Below are 23,082 nucleotides of genomic sequence, written 5' to 3'. Positions count from 1 at the left end.
AAAATAAATCATTCCATTCTGCAGCGTTTTTCGTCCATTTCGTTTACTGTCCGGCCTTTGCATAGGTAGTCCTCGACTTACAACCACAATTGAGCCCCAGGTTTCTGTTGTTGAACAAGACAACCGTTAAGGGAATCTTGACTCATCTTATGACCTTTCTTGCCACAAGTTGTGAAGAGAATCGCTGCAGTCACTACACCGGTAACACCGTTGCTAAGTGAACCTGGCTTTCCCATTGACTTCGCTTGTTCAGAAGGTCTCCAAATAGGATCACATGACCTTTGGGATGCTGCACATGTCATAAACATGAGTCAGTTGCTGAGTGTCTGGATTTTTTTATCACATGAGGATGTGTTCTGACCCAGCTCTCCAAATACGGCAAACCCTCTTGACGTGAACTCAAAATATTCCTTTATTAGGAATGCCGGCAGCCCCGGCAAAACATTTATCTCGCATGAAAACAGTCACAAGTCACTTAGTTTAGTGCCATTTGTAACTTCAAATGGTCAGAAAACGAACTGTTGTAAGTCAAGGATTACCTGTATACCTTTGCTCTACCAGGTTTCCCCATGTGGTCTTTATCTGCATCCCTGGGATAGCTTTAGTAGAGAAGGAGGATAGGATTGGGCTTGAGGATGTTGAGGAGGCCAAAGGTCCCTTCACTCCACAGGAGCCTTTTGCATTTTTCCCCCACCTTGGGTGTATAATTGAAGTGCGCATTTTTCAACGTGTATATCAGTTAAACAAATCGATGTTAAATGTTGCTTTGTTTATGGGAACTTCATCTACCACAAAGAAAATTGAAACCAGCTATTATTAGAACAAAGAAGCTATTAGAACAGTTTAGCTAAATGATTTAAGGGTTTTTTTATAACAGTAGCCCCGGGTGGTTAAGCTGCATATTTTCCAAATGTTGATTGAATCCATTCATTTTGGCTTTGTTCTTGGTGGCAAGTTATAAACCTCCCTAATTAGTTTGGGGAGAAGAGGTGTGTAGTGTAGAGTCATTCTTTCCCTCTCGAGGGCCCCATCCCAGCCCTAGATTGAACTCCCACATCACACCCTGCCTGATTTGAGTAACCACGATTTGCTCACCGAACCATAATTGGTGCTGTTCTATCCGTCGTGGATTTGCACATGATAGGTCTCCAAACTTGGCCACTTTAAGACTTGTGGACTTCAACTCCCAGAATTCGCCAGCCAGCAGAGCTACTTAAATCATGAGGCTCAAGCCAAGCTTCAAAAAAAAAATCCATTTATTTATTAGGAGCTTCATGCCAGCACCGACCAGGTGGAGCCAACTCTGACCTCAGTTAATTTGCGCTTTGCCTCTGACTCTGTTTCCCTCTCCCAAGATGTGTCCTCAGTCACATTCCCCAGCGAAGCAATTTCGTGGGTTGGAAAGGCCACTGTGGGTTTCCATGGAGACGACCTTGATGTATCAGTTGGAATGTGCTTTGCTTTGACTGAGATGCCAGCTCCTGGGTGCAGCCGCACAATTCGCTTTCCCATCCCACTCGCCTATGGCAACTCGAGAGCAGGTCAGGGATGCTTCGCAAGTTAACACCCCTTTTGCGACTTTCCGGTAAATAAAGTCAATGGGGAATCCAGATTCACTTCACAACTGTGTTACTAACTTGATTTCAGGGACTGTGGCTTAGAAAGGTCGTAAAGTGGGGCAAAACTCACTTAACAAATGTCTCCCTTAGCAACATACATTTCGGGCTCAATTGTGGTCATAAGTTGAGGATTACCTGTACTCTTTTCGTTGCTTTACCACCCAGGGGTGACACCATCTTGGGATTGTGGGATCAGAAGTCCTCCGGGGTTACTTCCTCTCATGTCAAAGCAGCTTCTGGAGACACAAGTCGTAGGGGAACCATTGTCGTGCCCTTGTTGGAGTCTGATTCTGAGGGGAAGGTTGAGCAGCTGACAGAGAGTGGGAGTGTGGCTCCCGTGGCTGTGGAGGAAACAGGGGAAGGGCACAGTCTGGCTGGACATTCAGAGGAAGACCCAGGGCCATCTTCATCCTAGGGCATGCAGGGAGGAACAGATAAGGGAGCAACGTGGCTTATGGGAGAGAAAAGGGCCCTGATCCCTTTCATTAGTTGCAGCTGGAAGAACAGGATATAAGAGGGGCATTTGCACACGGCTCCTTGCTGGAAACAAAGCGTATGTTATCTTGGTTGAGCCTTATCTGGGTTTGGGCGTCCTCCCAACTGTGGGTGATGAGTTACCCTTTGAAATTCTGCAGTTTATCATCCTGGCCTGTCATGTTAATTACTTCAGTGTGGTTTGTGTTGGGCTTTTTTCTTTCTATCTTTACTTTGGATTCGGACTGCTTGTCTTTCCTTGGTAGACTGTTTTTGGAAGAATTTGATATCCAGCTGAGGAGAATTGGACATTGGGGCCAAGTTGGAGGCATTAAAAGCATTATCTACTTTGATGACTTTGTTATTTTTGTGTCACGCCCTGGGTCATCACAACCATAGTTGGAGTCTGCATGCCCATATCCAGCATTAACTTTGCCTCTCTGCTTTGTTGCAGTGGTCCAAATCGTGGACATTATATCACCATTGTGAAGAGCCACGGCTTTTGGTTGCTCTTCGATGATGACATCGTAGAGGTAGGTTGGGCTCTTGTCCCAGTGCTTTGTATAACTTTGGGTCCAGGCTATTTTCAGCGTCTGCTTTTGTACCTAAATTTAAATACGAACTCTTCCTAATCAATCATGCAAATAACAGCTCCAACCCCAATAAATCAATACTAACAAGCCTTCAAATGGCATCAAAAAGACACAGCGCAACAACAGTCCTGTACAGCAGAAAACTTGAGATGTCTGTTCTCCCTACTGAGATTTGGAGGAGGAGCTGTAAAATGCTCGGGACAAGAGTGTCCCAATAAGATGGTTTTGTAGACAAGGAGGACAAGGTGTCCCCCAAAAATCTCAAAAATCAGTTGGAATTAGGAAAAGGGCATATTTATTTAGAGGAATGAGAATAGAGAGCCATAATCAGCAGTTATTTTCTGATTTTGAAGATCTGGTAGAAATCAAGACTTGAATATGTTTCTATATATATATGTATGTATAAAGGGGATGCGGTAGTTCAGTGGCTAAGACGCTGAGCTTGTCGATCAGAAAGGTCGGCAGTTTGGTGGTTCGAATACCTAGTGTTAAGCCTGGATTCCCCAACGGGTGTTAAGGAAAACAAACTAAACAGAACGTGCAGCGAAGTCAGATAGGAAGACAGGTAAATGTGTGAGATAAGTTTTTTAGTTAACACGCAGTAAAAATACAGATACGCTTGTGCTATCAAAAATATTGTTTATTCCATTTAAGAATTATAGCATAGTCATTATAAACAGTCCATTAGTCAAATACCAAATTCAGTCAAGTCTTGTCGATGATACTCTAATTGCAAAGTCCGTGTCGAATAGCCAGTGTCAGTACATATATAATAAATCTGTCCAAAACTTATCTTCTCTCCGTTGAGAAATATCTTCAAAGTAATCCAACACTTCTTCTCCTCCCCGATCCAGCAAGAACGCAGTCTTCAATAAGCCAGCCAGTAAAAGCCAGAGAGTGCCTTGCTGCTTATATAGTACTTTTACAGCTGCACCCTTAATTACATTCCTTTAGCTCAGGGGTGGGCAAACTTTTTGGCTCGGGGGGCCGCATTCACTTTTAAAATTTGACAGACGGGCCGGGTCAGCACAAGACTTTTTGGGAATCGCCCCCCTTCCCCCTTCTTCTCCTCCTTCCTCCCCTCGGAGGCCCCCTGAGTCAGGAGTTGCTACTGCCGGCACGGCTCCACGCGGCTCCAGTCCCACGTTGCCTCGGGAAGGGAAAGGCAAAAGGAAGAGCCGCGGCGGTGCTTTGCAACAGCAACAGCGGCACCGGAGGTTCAGGCTCAGCGGCTCCTGGTTTTGCCTTTCCCTTCCCAAGGCAATGCGGGACTGGAGCCGCGTGGAGCTGCGCCGGCGGTAGCAACTCCTGACAGCCCCAGCCGGACACCTGAGCAGAGCCCGGGCAGAACTGCCTGTTGCTGCTGCGGGCGCTGCTGCGGGTGTCTGGCTGCCCAAGTAAAGAACTGCACCAGCTCAGGGCAACTGTGAGGAGCAAGAGGGGAGAGGCAGAGAAGGAGGCAGAGAAGGAGAGCACCTGGCCAGTTCGGGGAGGCTTCTTGTGCTGCGAAAGAGGCGGCTAATGATCTCCGGCTCCACTCTGCTTCTCCAACATCCGGTGCTGCCCTGTTCTGTGCGCTGGCTGCTCGGACTTGCTGGGCCTGACACAGAACAGGGTGGCGCCGGATGTTGGAAAAGCAGAGCGGAGCCGGAGATCATTAGCCGCCTCTTTTGCAGCACAAGAAGAACAGGGTGGTGCCGGACCATTGGAGAAGCGGAGCAAAGCCGGAGATTAGTAGCTGCCTCTTTCGGTGCAGAAAGCTTCCCCCAACCAGCCGGCTGGTCTCTTCCTCCTCGGCCATACAAAACAAACAGACAGAGAGGAGGAGAGCAGCTGGTCAGTTGGGGAGGCTTCTTGTGCTGCCAAAGAGGCAGCTAATGATCTCCGGCTCGCTCTGCTTCTCCAACATATGGCACCGCCCTGTTCTGTGCGCCGGCTGCTCGGACTTGCTGGGCCTGACACAGAACAGGGTGGCGCCGGATGTTGGAGAAGCAGAGCGGAGCCGGAGATCATTAGCCGCCTTTTGCAGCACAAGAAGAACAGGGTGGTGCCGGACCATTGGAGAAGCGGAGCAAAGCCGGAGATTAGTAGCTGCCTCTTTCGGGCGCAGAAAGCTTCCCCCAACCAGCCGGCTGGTCTCCTCCTTCTCTGCCTGTTTGTTCTGTATGGCCGAGGAGGAGGAGACCAGCTGAGAAGCACGCTGCCAGGCGGGGGCCACGCGGTGCAGGGCAATACGCCACCGCCCAGCCCTGGCTTGGGAAAGCAGTGGGCGTTCCCCGGGCGGTGGCCTTGGCCCCGCTAGCAGGGAAGCAGCTGCCCAGCTCTGTGTTGTGTGTGCAATTTTTGGCGCGCGGCGCGGGGTCTCTTTGGCCGGCCCCAATTTTTTTTCAGAGGGGAATATTTTTTTTTCAGAGGCGGGCCGTATTAAAATGACCAACGGGCCGGATGTGTCCCGCGGGCCGTAGTTTGCCCACCCCTGCTTTAGCTTAAAGTCACATACACTTTATGTGACAAACCATGATTCATCATTTTATTATCTTTACCCAAAACAGTTAGGGTAAACAATGTTATCCCTAACACCTAGCGCCGCAGAACGGAGTGAGCTCCCGTTCCTTGTCCCAGCTTCTGCCAACCTAGCAGTTCGAAAGCACGTAAAAAATGCAAGTAGAAAAATAGGGACCCCTTTGGTGGGAAGGGAACAGCATTCCGTGCGCCTTCGGCATTCAGTCCTGCCAGCGACATGACCACGGAGACGTCTTTGGACAGCGCTGGCTTTTTGGCTTTGAAACGGAGATGAGCAGCGCCCCCTAGAGCCGGAAATGACTGGCACGTGTGTGCGAGGGGAACATTTAGGAAAAGGGTTCCGGGCTATGTAGGATCATACAAACTGGCGGCAGTTTCAGAGATTCTGAAGACGTGAATAAGGGAGCAGATCAATGATGGAGGGTGGGGTAAAGCCGTGTTGCTCAGCCCCAAAAGCTGTGAGGACCCAAAGGGGCGTGGCACAAAAGCAACACAGTCACAAAAGTAGATAAAGTCCCTTTAATACCTCCAACTTGGCCCCCAATGTCCAGTTATCATTGGCTGGAGAAAAAAACTTTCTCCCAAGAAAGTTTTTAAAGGGAAGAAATTCAGTCCAACCCCAAAGTACATATAAATTATAAATAAAAACCAACACAAACCACACTGCAGCAATTAACAAGACAGGGCAGGATAAGGAATTGCAGACTTCCAAAAGATAACGAAACACACAGTTGGGAGGACACCAGAACCCAGATAAGACTCGACAAACAAAGATAATGCACGTTTTGCTTCCAGCAAGGAGCTGTGCGCAAACACCCTTTTTAAATCCTGTTTTCCCAGCTGCAGCTAATAAAGGGAATCAGGGCCCTTTCCTCCCCCGTAACCCACGTAACTCATGTTGCTCCCTTCTCCGTTCCTCCCTGCATGCCGTAGGATGAAGAGGGGTTGGGCCCTGGGTCTTCCTCTGAATGCCCAGCCGGACTGTGCCCTTCCCCTGTTTCTTCCACAGCCACCGGAGCCACACTCCCACTCCCTGTCAGTTGTTCAACCTCCCCCTCGGAATCAGATTCCAACAGGGGATTGACAGAAGCTTTAAGATGTGTGAATTTCAAGTCCCAGAATCCCCAAGTTGTGGAACTCTTGTGTAAACGCCTCACACATTGCACCCTATTTAATAATGGAGCAGCAGTATTCAGCCAAGTGATGACCAGTGCAGCCCATCAGAGCGCTAATAAGGTTATTAGAGGTAGTCCTCAACTTACAACAGTTTATTTAGCGACGGTTCAAAGTTACCACGGCAAAACTCTAAAAAAGGGGACTTGCAACCATTTTTCACACTTATGACCATTGCAGCATCACGGTCACGTGGCCAAAATTCGGATGCTTGGCCACTGACTCACATTTATGATGGTCCCAGTGTCCCAAAGTCGTGGGATACTTTTTGTGACCTTCTGACAACCGAAGTCAGTGGAGAAACTTAGCAACCATGTTACTAGCTTAATAACCTCAGGGGTTTTGCTTAGCAGCTGTGGCAAGAAAGGCCGTAAAATGGGGCGAAACTCACTTAACAACTGTCTCACTTAATGACAGAAACTTTGGGCTCAAGAAATCTGATGAAGCCAAGAGGAGCATTCTAGATCCTGCCCGTTGCATTTTTTTCGGCAACGGTTCGTTCGCCAGGCTGGCTGCTTAGACTTAGAACCAGGAGATGATCCTGTCAGAAACCAGAAATCATCCAAAGGAGGGGTCTCCAACCTCGGCCACTTTAAGACTGGTGGACTTCAACTCCCAGAGTTCCTCAGCCAGTTTTGTTGAAGTTGAAGTCCACCAGTCTTAAAGTGGCCGAGGTTGGAAACCCCTGATCCAAACGACCAATCCGCGACGGACTCAACCACCCCCTCACCAGTTGAACTTTGCGCCACACAAACCACCAGCCACATGACCAACTGACCACACCACCACACAGGACCTATAGAAATGGAAGAAAAACTGAACCCAACACTCCAACTGGAGTCCTGCTGCAGATGTGACCTAGTCTGGCAGTGAAACATCTGGCAGCTAAACAACAAGCTTGGAGGATGAACCGCTGCCAAAATCCTACAGCCTGAGCGACAAACATTCTGTACAGTTTCTAACCGCAGGTGGTATTTTTGTGTTTACCACACATCCCATCATCCAATAGATGGCAATAGATGGGATAAACGTTTTCCACACGTGGGAGCAGAGGTATGCAACGTCTCCTCTTTGAACCAATCAATTCAAGAGATCCTGTCTTGGATGAGACAAAAGTAGACTTCTGCGGAGTTTGATGTTAATTCAAATAGAGCCGGAAGGGACCTTGGAGGTCTTCTAGTCCAACCCCCTGCTCAAGCAGGAGACCCTAGACCATTTCAGACGAGTGGCTGTCCAGTCTCTTCTTAAAAACCTCCAGTGATGAAGCACCCACAACTTCTGTCCACTGGTTGATTGTCCTGTTAGGAAATTCCTCCTTAATTCCAGGTTGCCTCTGTCTCTCCTTGATGATTTTCCATCCGTTGTCTCTTCTGTCTGCCTTCTGGGGCTTTGGAGAATAGATTGACCTCCTCTTGTTAATGGCAGCCCCTCAAATGCTGGAATACAGCTCTCATGTCCGCCCCCCACTCAAGTCGTCCTCTTCTCTAGACTGGCCATACTCCATTCCTGCGACTGTTCTTCATAAGTTTTTGTCTCCAAGCCCTTTAATCATCTTGTGGTGAAGACATACCTTTTTTTTACAATGCAGTTTGCAGTTTGCAGCATTCTTGCTTTTAGAAATGGGTAGCTAAATAAAATGAGTTAGATAAATCACCACGTTGCTGGTTGCTCTGCCCACCCGGTGGGACCTTACAGCTTTACCACAAACCCTATAAATTTTAAGCATTTCTCTATTGGAAGCAGCTATATTAGATTGGCTCCCACCTCGAAACTCACTCGTATACAGCGAGTTCATTTGGCAGCCTGATTAATTTCTCTGAATGGCTAGGATGAATGAGTTGGGGAAGGAAAACAAGGGCCAGTTTGCTTTTTCAGGGCTGAATGTGAAGAGTTTTCTCAGGTCTGGAGGAAAAACGTCTTAGCGATTCAGTGTTTCTGTTGGATTAAAAGCGAGTAACTTTGAGAGCAGATTTCACTCTTTCTCATATTGAATGACCGAAGCGCCAAAGCTCACTGCAAATATTGCCCAAAAGGCTTTAAGAGTTGTTAATCTAATTTTACGAAGCTTCCCTTCTGGTAATACTGATGTGCAAACTAGGTCATTCAAAACCTTTGCTAGACCAATACTGATTCAGGTGACCCAACGGGCACAGATAAACCCCCAAGTGGCCTCAACGGCTCTCAGACAAAATGCTAATGACCAGATGACTGCAAGAATATAAATCCTATTTTCTCTCACCATTCAGTCAGAATCCCTGCAGATTTCCCAATTTTTATATGCAGTGTACATAAAAATCTGACGGATATTCAAAGGGTTTGGTTCAAAAAAATCTAGATGACGGCTGTGATGGCCGTCATGTAGATTTTTTTTGAACCAAATCCTGTGACTACCCTTCTGTAACAGTAACTGACATTTTTTGACTTAACAACAACTGCTGTCAAGATTCCGGCACTTAGCCCCAATTAAATCATGAGTCTTGAGCCAAACTTCCAAAACTTAAAAAAGGGATTTATTGGGAGTTGACATGCCGGCACCGCCTGGGTGTATCGTAACTCATATCCTCCAATGGGACACATCCATAGCCAAGAGTCATCAATCAGGCTCTCCAGTTAGAACTCTGCATGGCAGAAACTTTGGTCACCTGGTTTATTATCTTTGAAAAATTATTTATGGAATGCACTTTCGGTTTGCAAGCTGCTGCACTGCTCCCCACTCCCTTTCTGTTGGCAACTCTAAAAAGACCATAGAAATATTTTATGAGTTGACGTCTGGAACCAGAATTTCCGTCACTAAGCAAAATTGTTGTTACTTGAGTCATGCCTGATTTTGCAACTTTTTTTTTTTTTGCTACGATTGCTAAGCAAATCACCACAGTTTGTTAAGTGAATCACACAGTTGTTAAGTGAATCAGGCTTCCCCCATTGATTTTGTTTTGCTGGCTGGGGAAGGTCACAAATGGCCATCAGGTGGCCCTACCCCCCAAGACGTAAACACCAATCCCTTGCTAGGATTTTGATCACGTGACTATGGGGATTAGCAAAACTTGCTCGCTAGGCCAGGGGTCTCCAAACTTGGCCACTTTCAGACTTGTGGACTTCAACGCCCAGAATTCTCCAGCCAGCATAGCTCCCAGAGCATAACTCCCAGAGAATTCTGGGAATTGAAGTCCACAAGTCTGGAAGTGGCCAAGTTTGTGAACCTCCTCTGCTCTAGACTGATGAAAAATGTTGAATGTGAATTACAACCCTCTGTAGCCTTACGTAGTAGTCCTTGACTTCGGTTCATTTAGTGACCGTTCAAAATTACAGTGTCACTGAAAAAAAGGGACTTATGGCCATTTTTCACCCTTACGGCCATTGCAGCCTCCCCTGGGGTCAGGGGTGATCAAAATCCAGAGGCTTGGCCAATGGTTCATATTTATGGCGGTCACGTGATCCCCATTTGCGACCTTCCAGCGAGCAAAGTCACTAGGAGGAAGGCAGAGATTCACTTCATCGCCCTGTTCCTAATTTAACAAGTGCAAGTGATTCACTTAACAACTAGGGCAAGAAAGGTCACAAAGTGGGGCAACATTCGCTTATTAAGTGTCTCGCTTAGCAGCAGAAACTTTGGGCTCAATTGGGGTCATAAGTCAAGGATTACCTGCACAGGCCACATTAGCTCCTCGTGTCAACTCATAAAATATTTCTCTGGTCTTTTTAGAGTTGCCAACAGAAAGGGAGGGGGGAGCAGTACAGCAGCTTGGAAACCAAAACTGCATTCCATAAATGTTTTCAAAGATAGTCACTAGGTGACCGAAGTTTCTGCTGTGCAAAATTCTAACCGGAGAGCCTGATTGGTGACTCCGGGCTATGGATGTGTCCCATTGGAGGATATGAATTACGGTACACCCAAGGGATGGGAGGGAAACCAGGGTCAAGGGTGACAATGAATAGCAGTAGCAATAGCACTTAGACTTACTTATATACCAATTGTCAGTGCTTTTACCGCCCTCTCTAAGCAGTTTACAGAGTCAGCCTGTTGCCCCACAACAATCTGGGTCCTCATTTTACCCACCTAGGAAGGAGGGAAGGTTGAGTCAACCTGGAGCCTGGTGGGATTCGATCTGCCAAACTGCAGTAGGAGTAGCTTGCAGTAGTGCACTCTAACCACTGCACCTCCAAGGCTCTCATGAATGATGTGCCTCAGAGTCGGCTACACCCAGGCAGTGCCGGACATGTTCACTCCCAATAAATCCTTTTGACCTTTGGGACATTTGGCTCGAGACTCGGGATTTAAATGGGGGGTTAAGTGCCGGAATCCTGACACCGTGTCCCTCCGCCTCGTTTTGTGTGGAGCCAGGTAAATGCATCCCGTCCCTTGGACAGAAGGACAGGCGGCTACATTTGCAGCAGACTCGTTCATAGCAGCAAAGAGCAAGTGGGTTGTTTTAACTCATTGATTCGTTGCATATTTAATGTAGGTTAAATGCACTATATTTAAAAGGCCTTTTTCTTTGGCTTCTTAACGTCCATTTGTTTGTCCAGAGCTGACAGTGGGGAATCAGCACTCACTCCCCCCCTGCCTTTCCGGTTGGGAAAGAGGCTGCATGCGCTGAAACAGTCCTTCACCGTCCCCTCCCTTGCGCTGACCTTCTCGGGAGGGAGCCAGGGCCAATGACTTGACTGTCAGCTGAATTTTAATGAAATATAGAACAAAATAACAAGAGTTGGAAGGGACCTTGGAGGTCTTCTAGTCCAACCCCTGCTCAAACAGGAAACCCCATACCATTCCAAACAAGAAGCTGTCCAGTCTCTCCTTCAAAGCCTCCAGTGATGGAGCAACTACAACTTCCGAAGGCAATTGGTTCTTCACTGGTTAATTGTTCTCACCGTCAAGAAATTTCTCCTTCGTTCCAGGTTGCTTCTCCCCTTGATTAGTTTCCATCCCTCGCTTCTTTTCCTGGCCTCCGGTGCTTTGGAAAATAACTTCACTCCCCTCTTCTTTGTGGGAGCCCCTCAAATATTGGGAGATTGCTAACATGCCACCCCTAATCCATAGGTAAAAACTGGAACGAAATTGCTTACGCAAGAGGTCCTTTGGTGCTCTTTGAGTTTGGTTGGGTTTTTTTTTTTGCAGATGCTTCATTACCCAGACTAGGTAACTTCATCAGTGCTAATTCCTTTTTTTTTAATTAAAAAAAAAACTTTATTAAACAAATTCTACAATTGAAAAACTATTTTAAAAACCATGTTTCCATTCATTGCAGTATATTGGTAGTAGTGTTCACTCACTTTGACATATTCTTTTTTTTTTTTTGGTAAAAGTTTTATTGATTTTAACAACAAATAAAAACACATAGAACATAAAACATAACATAAAAACATCATCATTCTTCATAAATTTACAGACAGTGTATCGGTTGGTTTACCACTCCTTTTTGTGCATCCATTTCATAGTCATCATAATAATTATGTTACATAATAACTCATATTATCAATCAACAATTATATATCCTAATATCATTATTAAACAATCATTTGACTATAATTTTACTAATTCATACTTAAGCGAGATAACTATAATTTAGTTAATTTATTTTATAACAAATCATAAAATACCAAATCTATCTTAATAAAATATTCTAAAAATGTTATAAAAAAATGTATATTCATTATTTCCTAGGTTTCTAAATATTCTATTATTATATTGTATTATCTAACCATTGATAAAAAAGATCCCAAACTTCATAAAATTGTTTATCTTCTTGTTCTCTAATTTCAAATGTCAATCTACTCATTTCAGCACAATCCAGTATTTTCTTAATAATTTCTTCCTCTAATGGTATTTTCTTACTCTTCCAATTTTTAGCAAATACAATCCTAGCCGCTGTTAACACATTTACAATCAAATACTTTAAGTTTTTATTATATGTATCAGGTAAGATTCCCAATAGAAAAATCTCTGGTTTCAAATCTATATGTTCTTTTGTCATTTCTTCCAACCATATGCGAATTCTAGTCCAGTATTTCCTGGCCTCCTCACAAGTCCACCACATATGGTAATATGAGCCAGGGATCTGATGACATTTCCAGCACTTTTCAGATTTGTTCTTGAACATTCTTGCTATTCTTGTCGGGGGAAATGCCACCTGTAAAACATCTTATACAAATTTTCTTTATATGCTACTGACATTGTCATTTTATAATTTTGAGACCACAATTTTTGCCATTTCTCTAAATCAATCCCATATCCAAAGTTCTTCCCCCAAACAATCATTGTTTCTTTGACTTGTTCTTCCTCTAATTTAATTTCCAACAAATAACTATATAGTTTTTTAATCACTTTTTCATCAGAACCTGTCAAAATCCTATCTAAATCAGTCAATTTATCATAAAATCCTTCTGTTTTTGAATCTTTAAGATACCTTGAGTGTATTTGCGCATATGAAAACCAATTCATCTTTATATCTTGTTCTTCTAACTTTTGCATCGTTTTAAGTTCACCCTTTTCATCCAGTATTTCCCCATATCTAACTGTTTGTTCCTTCTTATAAATTATGGGATAGGAAAAAGCTTCGATAGTTGATAACCAAACTGGTATTTTCAAATAACATTGTTTCTTAATTTTCTCCCAATTCAACCATAACGATTCCCATATATAGTGCCTTCTGAAATAACCCTGCGATTTAGTTCCCTTATACCATAAAAAAAGCATGCCAACCCAATAATAAGTCATGTCCTTCCAATGCCAGTAATCTAGACTTTCTTAACGTTATCCATTCTTTAACCCACATTAAGTTTGCAGCTTGATAATACAACTCCCAATTAGGAAAGCCAAATCCTCCACTTTGACATATTCTTAAGTATATAGAATATTAGTGCCAGTTCTGATGACGTTACCTAGTTTGGGTAATGAAATGTCTGCCAGAAAACAACCAAACTCAAGGGAGCACCAGGAAACCCCTCTCAACCCTGAGCTACAAATATGCTCCTTTATGTGCTTAAAATCAGGGCGTGAAAAGGCTGGACCGGAGGAAATTGTCATTGATTCTGATTCTCTCTCTCTCCATTGTCTTAAATTGTAGAAAATCGACGCTCAAGCAATTGAAGAATTCTATGGATTGACCTCAGACATTTCCAAAAATTCAGAATCTGGGTATATCCTTTTCTACCAATCCAGAGACTGAGATGGCCCATTTTGGGGACACCTTGCGCACAAAAGAAGGGATCAAGGCTGTGCCCAGAAAGGACCACAGAGTGATGGCTGAAACGATTCCTCCTGGTTATCCTGGGCAATCAATCAAGGGGTGCATTTCCTTGAAGAGAACAATTCTGAGCAAGGATGCATTTTGCTTTGATTTTCTTTCTAGGCTATTTTATACTTGCTAACTTCCAAAATCTTTTACCTCTACTTGAAACCTGGCTGCTTAACTCTTCAAGAACCAAGAAAGTGATTTTTAAAGTAACATTGTAAAATCCGTTCACTGTTCAGTCGTGGCTTAAGACTCTTCTTTGGTTTCTGTTATTGCCATTTTTCTGTATGCTAACAGAACGATTTCCCTTCCGGTATTTGCTGAATCCCTGTTCTCTTCTGGGACTCGAGCAGAAGAAAGTTGATGAAAGTTGCCGTTTCGGTCGGTCATTCAAGACTGCGGCCAGCTTAAATCATCCTGGAAGCATCGTGCTTTAATTTTTACTCTTTTTTTTCCTATGGGAAAAAGGACATTAGGCGTTTCTACAGGACTGATGATTTTGTTAAAGATGTCACTTTTACTTCCGATAACACTATTTATTCTACATTTGTTCCACTTTGTCTCTTTCTTAAAATTTTCCTTGGAAAGTAATTTTTATATGCTTTATAAATCTGTTAATCCTTTGTAAAAAAAAAAAGAGAGAGATTTTGACTCAGAACCACAATACTGTAGAAGTCAGAAAAGAAATAGATGTAAGTGTTGGAGGTCACATCTAGCATAAAAACTAAAAGAACAGTTTCTCGGAGCTCTTCTCTAAGCCAAAAGTGCCCTTTGCTGAAACAGGATCTATTAAGGGTTCAGTTTTGCATGTGAGAAGCAATTCTCAGCATGGTTCGCCATGCCGTATGTAAATGGACATCACTGCTCTAAACTTTTAAGCTTCAAATAATAATTACGATTTTGGCCTTGAAAACAATTCAGGGGTGGGTTAAGGACTTAAACGAAAGCCTGTCTATGCCTTGAAAAGAGTTCCTCTTAACTTCCATCACCTCCTGCTCTCCACCTCTCGTTTTGCAGTTCACATTTATGCTGCTGCTGCTGCTGCTTCAACAGAGAGAGAGAGAGAGAGAGAGAGAGAAAAGGCAGTATTATAAAGACTAAATCACACTTAGCGTCTATTTTCCAATGATACGCGTTATAACTCGGAGCCTTTTTAAAAGGGGAAAAATACGCACTGGAGAAGGATCTGCCGGAATTATTTAGGCTCCTAAGAACCTTAGATTGGGCTGTGACCTGAAAGCCAGTTAGGGCTGTGGGAACCACTGGCGCCTCTCCCTCTTCCCAGCAGCCTCCCAGAAGGCCTGGTGGTGCCAAGCGCCCCCAATGAAGGGCAGCTGATCCCAGCCGCCCTTGGTGCGCCTTGACGAATGCACCACTTTCTTTGTTGGTCCACATGAATGGTAATAAGAATGGACTTCCTGTTTGAGAGAACTCTGAAATTATCTCTTCTCGTCCCCCCCCCCCCCAAAGCTTCCCACAATCACCTGCTGCCGGGAATTGCCAAGAAAGAGGATCAACTCAGAAAACAGCAACGGTTGAACTCGAATCTGGGATTGGAAGGTCAGGCCAACTGCTGCTTCCGAAGGTTTGCCTGGCTTGTGCCGGCAACAAAAAAAAAGCGACATTTTCCTTGCTTCCTCGGCTCCATATCTGTTGGTTGAATTGGAAAGCTTTCCCTTGCATCTCTGCAGCAGCATCCAAACTCCATAGACCAGGGGTCTCCAGCCCTGGCCACTTTAAGGCCAGAGGCAAAGCTGGCTGGGGAATTCTGGGAGTTGAAGTCCTACGGGCTTAAAGGGGCCGAGGTTGGAGACCCCTGCCATAGGCCATGTCCGAGAAGGAGACTCGCCCGTGTTTGCCTTAGCCCCCTTCAGAGCATCCGCGGCTCTACAGGTTTCCATGGGGCCTGGAAGAAGTTGGCGCTCTCCCCAAGAGCGGATCCTCAGCGAGGTTCCCAAAATGGAGTAGCTGGGACCTCCGGGGAGAGTCTAAGATTGTCTTAGCAGCGGCTGCTTGCTTTCTTTTGGTTAGCAGGGACCTTCCCTTCACGGCACATAATGTCACGTAATGCGTCTTGAATAATTCCGATTTCCACCGTCTCACTACTTCAGGCAGGCAACTGGTGCGGTTATGTTCAGTCCCACATGCCAGAGTCCCATTTTGTTCAGAGGTGGTCATCTCTAATACAAAGAGCTGTTGACAACTAGTAGGCGGTTTGGGCGTTCAGTATGAACTTTTGGTTATAAAACCACAAAAGATCCTTAATCCACTTCACCCTGTAGACCTCTTTGGTGGGTGAAGCTGGTTGCTCCATAGGCAAAGACCCCACCCCACCCGTTGGAAGGCAGGGAACACTGCCCAGCATAGGAAAAGGCTAACTTGCATTTTGTATATTTGGTGATAATGTTTTTACGAATAATACCTGACTTGAACAAGGGAGAGAGTATTGAAAATATATATATATATGTTCTAGATTAAAGTGCACTTTTGCTACAGATTTATAAGGGGATTGAATTGGAAGAGAATGGGATGATGTGACTTCTGTATCATAAATGATGCCCTGATATCACCAATAAAGGTCACGTATGGTGAAATTGTCTCAGCCACGTGTGTGTGTGTGTTGTTGTTTTAAAATGTCGTTGAAATGCCACATAAAGACATCTCAGTACATTTTTTTAACCTGCCTTTTTCCAGCACTCAAAGTAACAGCCAGTTCCAGGCATTGTGTTAGGATGTGGTTTGCTGAACAAACTAGAATGTTGAGTTTGCATGTCACATGCAAACCGTGGTTTCCAAACGAGGGTATTCAGCCTACTTGGAGCCAAAGGCCAAATGAGTTACGTTGTTGTGCAGCATAATTTCAATTTGAATTGCATCACTTCCTTCCAATTTACAGGTAATTCTTGACTTATGACCACAATTGAGCCCTAGACCTTTGTGGCTAAGTGAAACATTTGCTAAGATCTCGAAAGGTGGCCCCGTGATCCCAAGACACTGCAAATGTCATGAATATGAGTCAGTTGCTTAAAGGTCAGAGTGAAAAATGGTCATAAGTCTCTCTCTTTTAGAATAGAATAGAATTCTTCATTGGCCAAGTGTGATTGGACACACAAGGAATTTGTCTTTAGTGCATAAGCTCTCTGTACATAAAGACAAAATAAAATACGTTCATCAAGAATCATAAGATACAACACTTAGTGATAATCATAGGTTACTAATAGTCATAGGTTACTAATAAATCCTACTTGGGAACAACTAAAACTGTAAAGATAAATAAATTGTAAAGATACCAGCAACATGGTTACACTCATAAGTAGAAGGAGATAGGTACTAGGAAGGATGAGAAGAATAATAGTAATACAGCCTTACTAAATAGTTTGACACCGTTGGGAATTATTTGTTTAGCAGAGTGATGGTGTTTGGGGAAAACCTCCCCTTGTGTCTAGTTGTTCTGGTGTGCAGTGCTCTATACCGTCGTTTTGAGGGAAGGAGTTGAAACGGTTTATGTCTGGGATGTGAGGGGTCTATATATATTTTCCCAGCCCTCTTTTTGACTCGTGCAGGATACAGGTCCTTGATGGAAGGCAGGTTGGTAGCCATTGTTTTTTCTGCAGTCCTAATTACTCTTTTGTAGTCTGTGTCTGCCCTGTTGGGTTGCAGAACCAAACCAGACAGTTATAATGGTGCAGATGATAAACTCAATAATTCCTCTGTAGAACTGGATCAGCAGCTCCTTTTGGGCAGTTTGAGCTTCCTGAGTTGGCACAGAAAGAACATTCTTTGTTGTGCTTTTTTGATGACATTTATGATGTTAGGTATCCATTTCAGGTCATGTGATATAATAGAATCTAGAAATTTGAAGGTCTCTACTGTTGATACTGTGTTGTCTAGTATTGGAGGGTTAAGAGTATGGGAGGGTTTCTCCTACAGTCTACCACCATTTCTACAGTTTTGAGTGTGTTCAGTTCCAGATTGTTCCGGTTACACCACGAGGCAAGTTGTACAACCTCCTGCCTGTATGCAGATTTGTCTTTGTCTCGAATGAGACCAATCACTGTTGTGTCATCAGCAAACTTCAGTATTTTAACAGATGGATCGTTTGAGATGCAGTCATTGGTATATAGGGAGAAGAGAAGTGGAGATAGCACCCTTTTTTCCCCAGTGTCGTCGTAACTTTGAATGGTCACTAAATGAACTGTCGTAAGTTGAGGACAATCTGTATTATCCAAATCTCCCAGGGATGTGGATTTTTCTGAGGTATACCTGAGCCAACTAGCAAGGACTAGAAGCTGGCCACGGCCTCCGAATGTTTAGCTCTCTTTGTTCTAGAGTAGAAACGATGGATTTCTCTTCCTTTCATCTGCATAAATGCAGATCAAGTTGGCGTGAAAGGCAGATTTCATTTGCATTTATGCAATTCTAATGGGAATGGGAGCTTGCCTGGCTGATCAGCTTCAGTAATAAACGTTCAGAGCATATTGCAGATGTTCTTAATAATCCTTAGATCAAACCTTGGATTAACATCTCCCAGAACATAAAACCATGATGGACAAGACATCTGGAAGCCATGGCTTGTTATGCCCAGATTTCCATGGCTCCCTTCTGAAATACGGGGGGAAAGTTCTGCTGCTGGACCACAGTGGAAATGACAACATGCAGAAGCTGGGTGGCCTCTTGTAGGCTACAGCGTTTAGGCCAGGGGTCTCCAACCTTGGCCACTTTAAGATGTGTGGACTTCAACTCCCAGAGTTCCTCAGCCTGCAGACCAGGCGTCTCCAACCTTGGCCACTTTTAAGACTGGACAACCAGCAAAACTGGCTGAGGAACTCTGGGAGTTGAAGTCTACACGTCTTAAGGTGGCCAAGATTGGAGACCCCTCCTTTGGATGATCTGGTTTCTGACAGGATCATATCCTGGTTCTAAGTCTAAGCGGCAAGGCTGGCAAACGAACCGTTGCCGAAAAGAATGCAACGGGCAGGATCTAGAATACTCCTCTTGACTTCATCAGATTTCTTACCTGCCGCTCTCCTGAGCCCAGACAATTTGGCCAACTAAACCACGTTCAATTAAAGGTAGTCCTCAACTTACAACCACAATTGAGCCCAATGTTTCTGTCGTTGAGACATTGTTAAGTGAGTTTCGCCTCATTTTACGGCCTTTCTTGCCACAGTTGCTAAGCAAAACCCCTGCGGTTATTAAGTAGATGATCCTTTCAGAAACCAGACCATCCAAACCAGGGCTCTCCAAACTTGGCCACTTGAAGACTCTGGGAGTTGGAAGTCCACAAGTCCTAAAGTGGCCAAGGTTGGAGAGACCCCTGGTTTAGGCTAAAGGAAGACACAGAACTGACTGAAGTTTGTGTTATGAGTCACATCTGGATGGAAGTGAGAAATACGATGGTGCCAAGGGTTTATTCTTGTGATGTGACAAATCCCCATTTCAAAAAGGCTAATAGAGGAGAGGTTTCCCCATCCACTCTTCTAGAACATAGAATAGGGCTGGAAGAGACCTCCGAGATCTTCAAGTTCTGGTCTTCCAGCTGAAGCTAGAGCAAATGGCTGTTCAATCTCTTCTTAAAAATGTTGGAGCACCCATAACTTTTGAAGGAAAACTCTTCCACTGACTAATTGTTCTCACAGTCAACAAATTTTCTCCTGACTTCAAGATTGGATCTCTCTTTAACTACCTTCCACCTATGACTTCTTGTTCTGCCCTCTGTGCTTTAATGCCCCTGAGGTCTCTCTGGCCCTAATTTATCATTGTCTTCTTTTGGATTTTACAAAAAAGCTTGGACTGCCCGGTCCCTTTTCTTTAAAAAAATAAATTGCAAGCTGATAGGAGATCCAGAGGCATTTTCTCCAATCAAGTTCACTTTGTAGACAAGACATTAACAGATTAACAGAGTTGGAAGGGACCTTGTAGGTCATCTAGTCCAACCCCCCACCCAAGCATGAGACCTTACACCATTTCTGACAGATGGCTGTCCAGTCTCTTCTTGAAAGCCTCCAGGGATGAAACTCTCACAACTTCTGAAAGCAACTTCTGTTCCATTGGTTGATTGATCTCACTGTCAGAAAATTCCTCCTTATTTCTGAGTTAAATCTCTTCTTGTTCAGTTTCCATCCATTATTCCTTGTCTGGCCTTGAGGTACTTTGGAAAACAGGCTGATCCTTCCTTCTCTGTGGCAGCCCCTCAACTATTGGAAGACTGCTCTCCTGTCTCCCCTGGTCCTTCTCTTCCTTAGACTAGCCAGGCCCAGTTCCTGCAACCATTCATCGTATGTTTTGCAATACATTCCCTTGTATGGAATTGAAGAAGATTGACAGGTACAGTGGCCATTATACATAGCATGCAGCAGTCTCCAGGACTGTAACTGTGTGTGTGTGCGCGCCCGTGCACACACATGCATGCACGCACACACACACACACACACATGCACACTCCCTTCGCTACTTTTATATTCCAGCCCTATGATTCTATGTAGTCACCAGGAGTCAAAGCTGACTTGACTGAGACTATTTCAATGCTGTGCTTCAAAAATAGGGTTTCACCTCCTGCCACTGCAAGGAAGGTTGAAATGAATGTCGGAAGCTCCACTGCACAAACGGCTTGAGCGGGCATGAGCCACATCTGCTCTGGGTTTGTCCTGGAATTGTGCGAAATGATGGTGATAAGAATTTCTTACTTGCCACTGCCTTCTATGGCAGGAAACAAGGAACAGCTTCCCTCCTTCCTTTCCCAAAGATGCTTAAACCTGTATCACCGCTGCTTACTTCCTCCTCTCCATCATGACATTTCTGCCCAAAAGGTGCGGGGGAGACATTACCCTCTCAAAAAAATTATATCTAACGTGGGTTTTTTTGTGTTTTGAGTAGGCAATGAAGCCAAAAAGAACCATCTTAGGGGTCGGATTTGAAAATGCTGACAAGTTTATGGAATGCAGAAGGTTTTTTTTAGTGGGTTGTGAGGAAGAGCTAAAAATACGAATCAACGATCATCTATTTTTATGGATTCTTATTCCCCAAAGCTCTGATAGCTGGCATACACAGTTACTCTAAATTAAAACTGGAGAACTCACACCACTCATAAACACAAAAGATTAATCTGGGTGATTTTTTTAAAGCTTTAATAACATGCTCTCCTTAAACTTCTGGGGGCTGTGAAAAGAAAGAATGGAGTGGACTACAATAGAGGCGAGGGAGGGAAGGAGGAGAGGAGAGAAGAAAAGAGAAGATTTTTTTGTTGGCCAAGTGTGATTGGACACATAAGGAATTTATCTGAGGTGCATATATTCTCAGTATACATACAAGCTACAAAGTGATGGATTATTAATCATAAAATACATTCATAAATCACAAGATACACATAACCAACAAAGTGACAGTCATAAGACACCAATAGGAGCAGCTAATAGGAAAGATGCAAAGGGTAATAGCAATTCAGTCCAACTACATGGTCAGATATCTTTAGGCCTGTGGGAATCAGGTGTTCCGCAGAGTGATGCCACGGGAAAAAAACCTGTCTCTGTGCCTGCTTGTTTTGGCATGCAATGCTCTATAGCAGCATCCTGAGGGGAGCAGTTGAAATAGTTCATGCCCAGCATGTGAGGGCTCTGTAGAAGTGGGGAACTATGGATTTCTCCCCAGACATGGATTTTGATTGCAGCAACCCTGTTGCGGTTTTGCTTTATGGCAGAGCCAACAGCAATCCAAGGCAGGATAGGCCAAATGAGGCAGCTTTCGGAGAAAGGCTATTAGCAGTTGTTCCACGTGAGCATGATGGGATCTCTTTCTTTCTTTCTTTTTTTTTTTTTTTTTTGTATATGTTTTATTGATACATTTTTTTAAAAAAAATACAAATAAAAAAAATCCATATCTGTCTGAACAAAGTGTTGTCTGGCCACAGTCTAAGTCAGGGGTGTCCAACCTTGGCAACTTTAAGACTTGTGGACTTCAACTCCCAGAATTCCTCAGCCAGCAAAGCTGGCTGAGGAATTCTGGGAGTTGAAGTCCACAAGTCTTAAAGTTGCCAAGGTTGGACACCCTGGTCTAAGTAGAGATACAACATTAATCATGACAATCATCATAATAGACATATCGATATTCATCACAAAATAGTAATACAATTAGTTTGTCCATCTTATAAAACATTCAATACAAAAAAAAAATCTTTTCTTTTTGGTCTGTTCTGTTAGGTAAAACAAGTGTGTTAAAAAGTATTCTCGGATCTCAGAACCTCTTCATGCAGAGGTCTCCAAACTTGGCAACTTTAAGACTTGTGGACTTCAATTCCCAGAATTCCTCAGCCAGCAATTCTGGGAGTTGAAGTCCACAAGTCTTAAAGTTGCCAAGTTTGGGGACCCCTGTCTTAATAGATCTGTTCCTTGCTGTTCCTGGACCTCATGGCTCTTTTCTGACACAGTTTAAGAACCCCAGGGATCATTTCCATAACAGAGGTTTTGAGATGTCAGCATTCATTACACGCCCTGCTCAGGTGTGAGCCGATGTGATTCCAGGCCCACCAACCCACATTTCTTTATTCTAACCCCCAAATAACCATGTGAGGTGGCTGTTAGGATGAGCATAAATATTTGATTCAAGGACTACCAAAGGTTCCCTCTTCACTTATCTTTCTTTTCATCTTCCGTGTTTTGTTTTTTTTCATGTTCAGGTCTTCATGTTTTTTGTGTAGCCTTCCACCATCCCCCGTTTTTTCCTTTCTTTTTTGTTTTGTTTTGTTTTTGTTTTGTAATTATGCATTTACTATCTCCCCCCCCCCTTTTTTTTTTCAAACTCTTACTCATTATGAGTTCATTGCCTTCACTGTCATGGAATCCTACTGTTTTTCATTGCTCTGAATTTAATAAAATTTTATTTCTTGGAATTCACGATAGGTAAGAATCGTTACCTTGCTGCTTTTGTCTCAAATGTGTCAAAATTTCTACTGAGACTTAAAAGTGCTGTGTGGTGTCTCTGTGTGTGTGTGTGTGTGTGTGTGAAATCTGTTACTAGGACTTGTGGCAAGCTCATTTTATCTTCTCAACACCCCTCCCCCGCCCCCACTCCTATTAAAAAAACCATGTGTAATCACTGTTGAGTCAGACATAAAAAGAAGAGGAAAAAATAGCAAGAATCATGAATGACAGTCATTAAAAGCACTGGAACTAAATATATTGCTGCAGCAAAAGAAAATAAGTTACAGGTTTATGAAGTTTCCTAAAAGGATGAGTTTTCAAGAAGCAAGGCAGCCTTAGAAGAATAGATACGGTAGGTTAAAGGATGGATAGATGGATGATAGATAAGTAGATAGATTGATGAGAGAGAGAGAGATTTGTTGTTGTTTGATTGCTAAGTTGTGTCAACTCTTTGTGACCCCACAGCATGCCAGAATTCCCTGTCCTCCACTATCTCCCAGAGTTTGCAGAATAAGATAGATTATATGATAGATGATAGATAGATAGATAG

General features: G+C 43.9%; 1 protein-coding gene across 3 annotated transcripts in view; it reads left to right on the top strand.

Annotated features, from left to right (window-relative positions):
* Positions 1–23,082, top strand: part of LOC113431220 (ubiquitin carboxyl-terminal hydrolase 12-like) — a 61,363-nt gene that overhangs the window by 29,288 nt on the left and 8,993 nt on the right. Inside the window, exons 8-9 of one of the 3 annotated variants that reach the window (XM_087971984.1) lie at positions 2,548–2,626; positions 13,450–16,219. In XM_087971984.1, the coding sequence (XP_087828110.1) occupies positions 2,548–2,626; positions 13,450–13,551 (181 nt within the window). In that variant the 3' untranslated portion in view covers positions 13,552–16,219. Of the gene's footprint in view, positions 1–2,547; positions 2,627–6,799; positions 6,943–13,449; positions 16,220–23,082 lie in introns of those variants that run through there. The other 2 variants (XM_087971985.1, XM_087971986.1) reach the window with 2 other exon arrangements.

Source organism: Notechis scutatus, chromosome 10 (genome assembly GCF_049901735.1).
Source record: "Notechis scutatus isolate UNSWTSFEM ecotype Mainland chromosome 10, rNotScu1.2, whole genome shotgun sequence".
Classification (NCBI taxonomy): domain Eukaryota; kingdom Metazoa; phylum Chordata; class Lepidosauria; order Squamata; family Elapidae; genus Notechis; species Notechis scutatus.
This window is presented reverse-complemented; position numbering and strand designations above follow the sequence as displayed.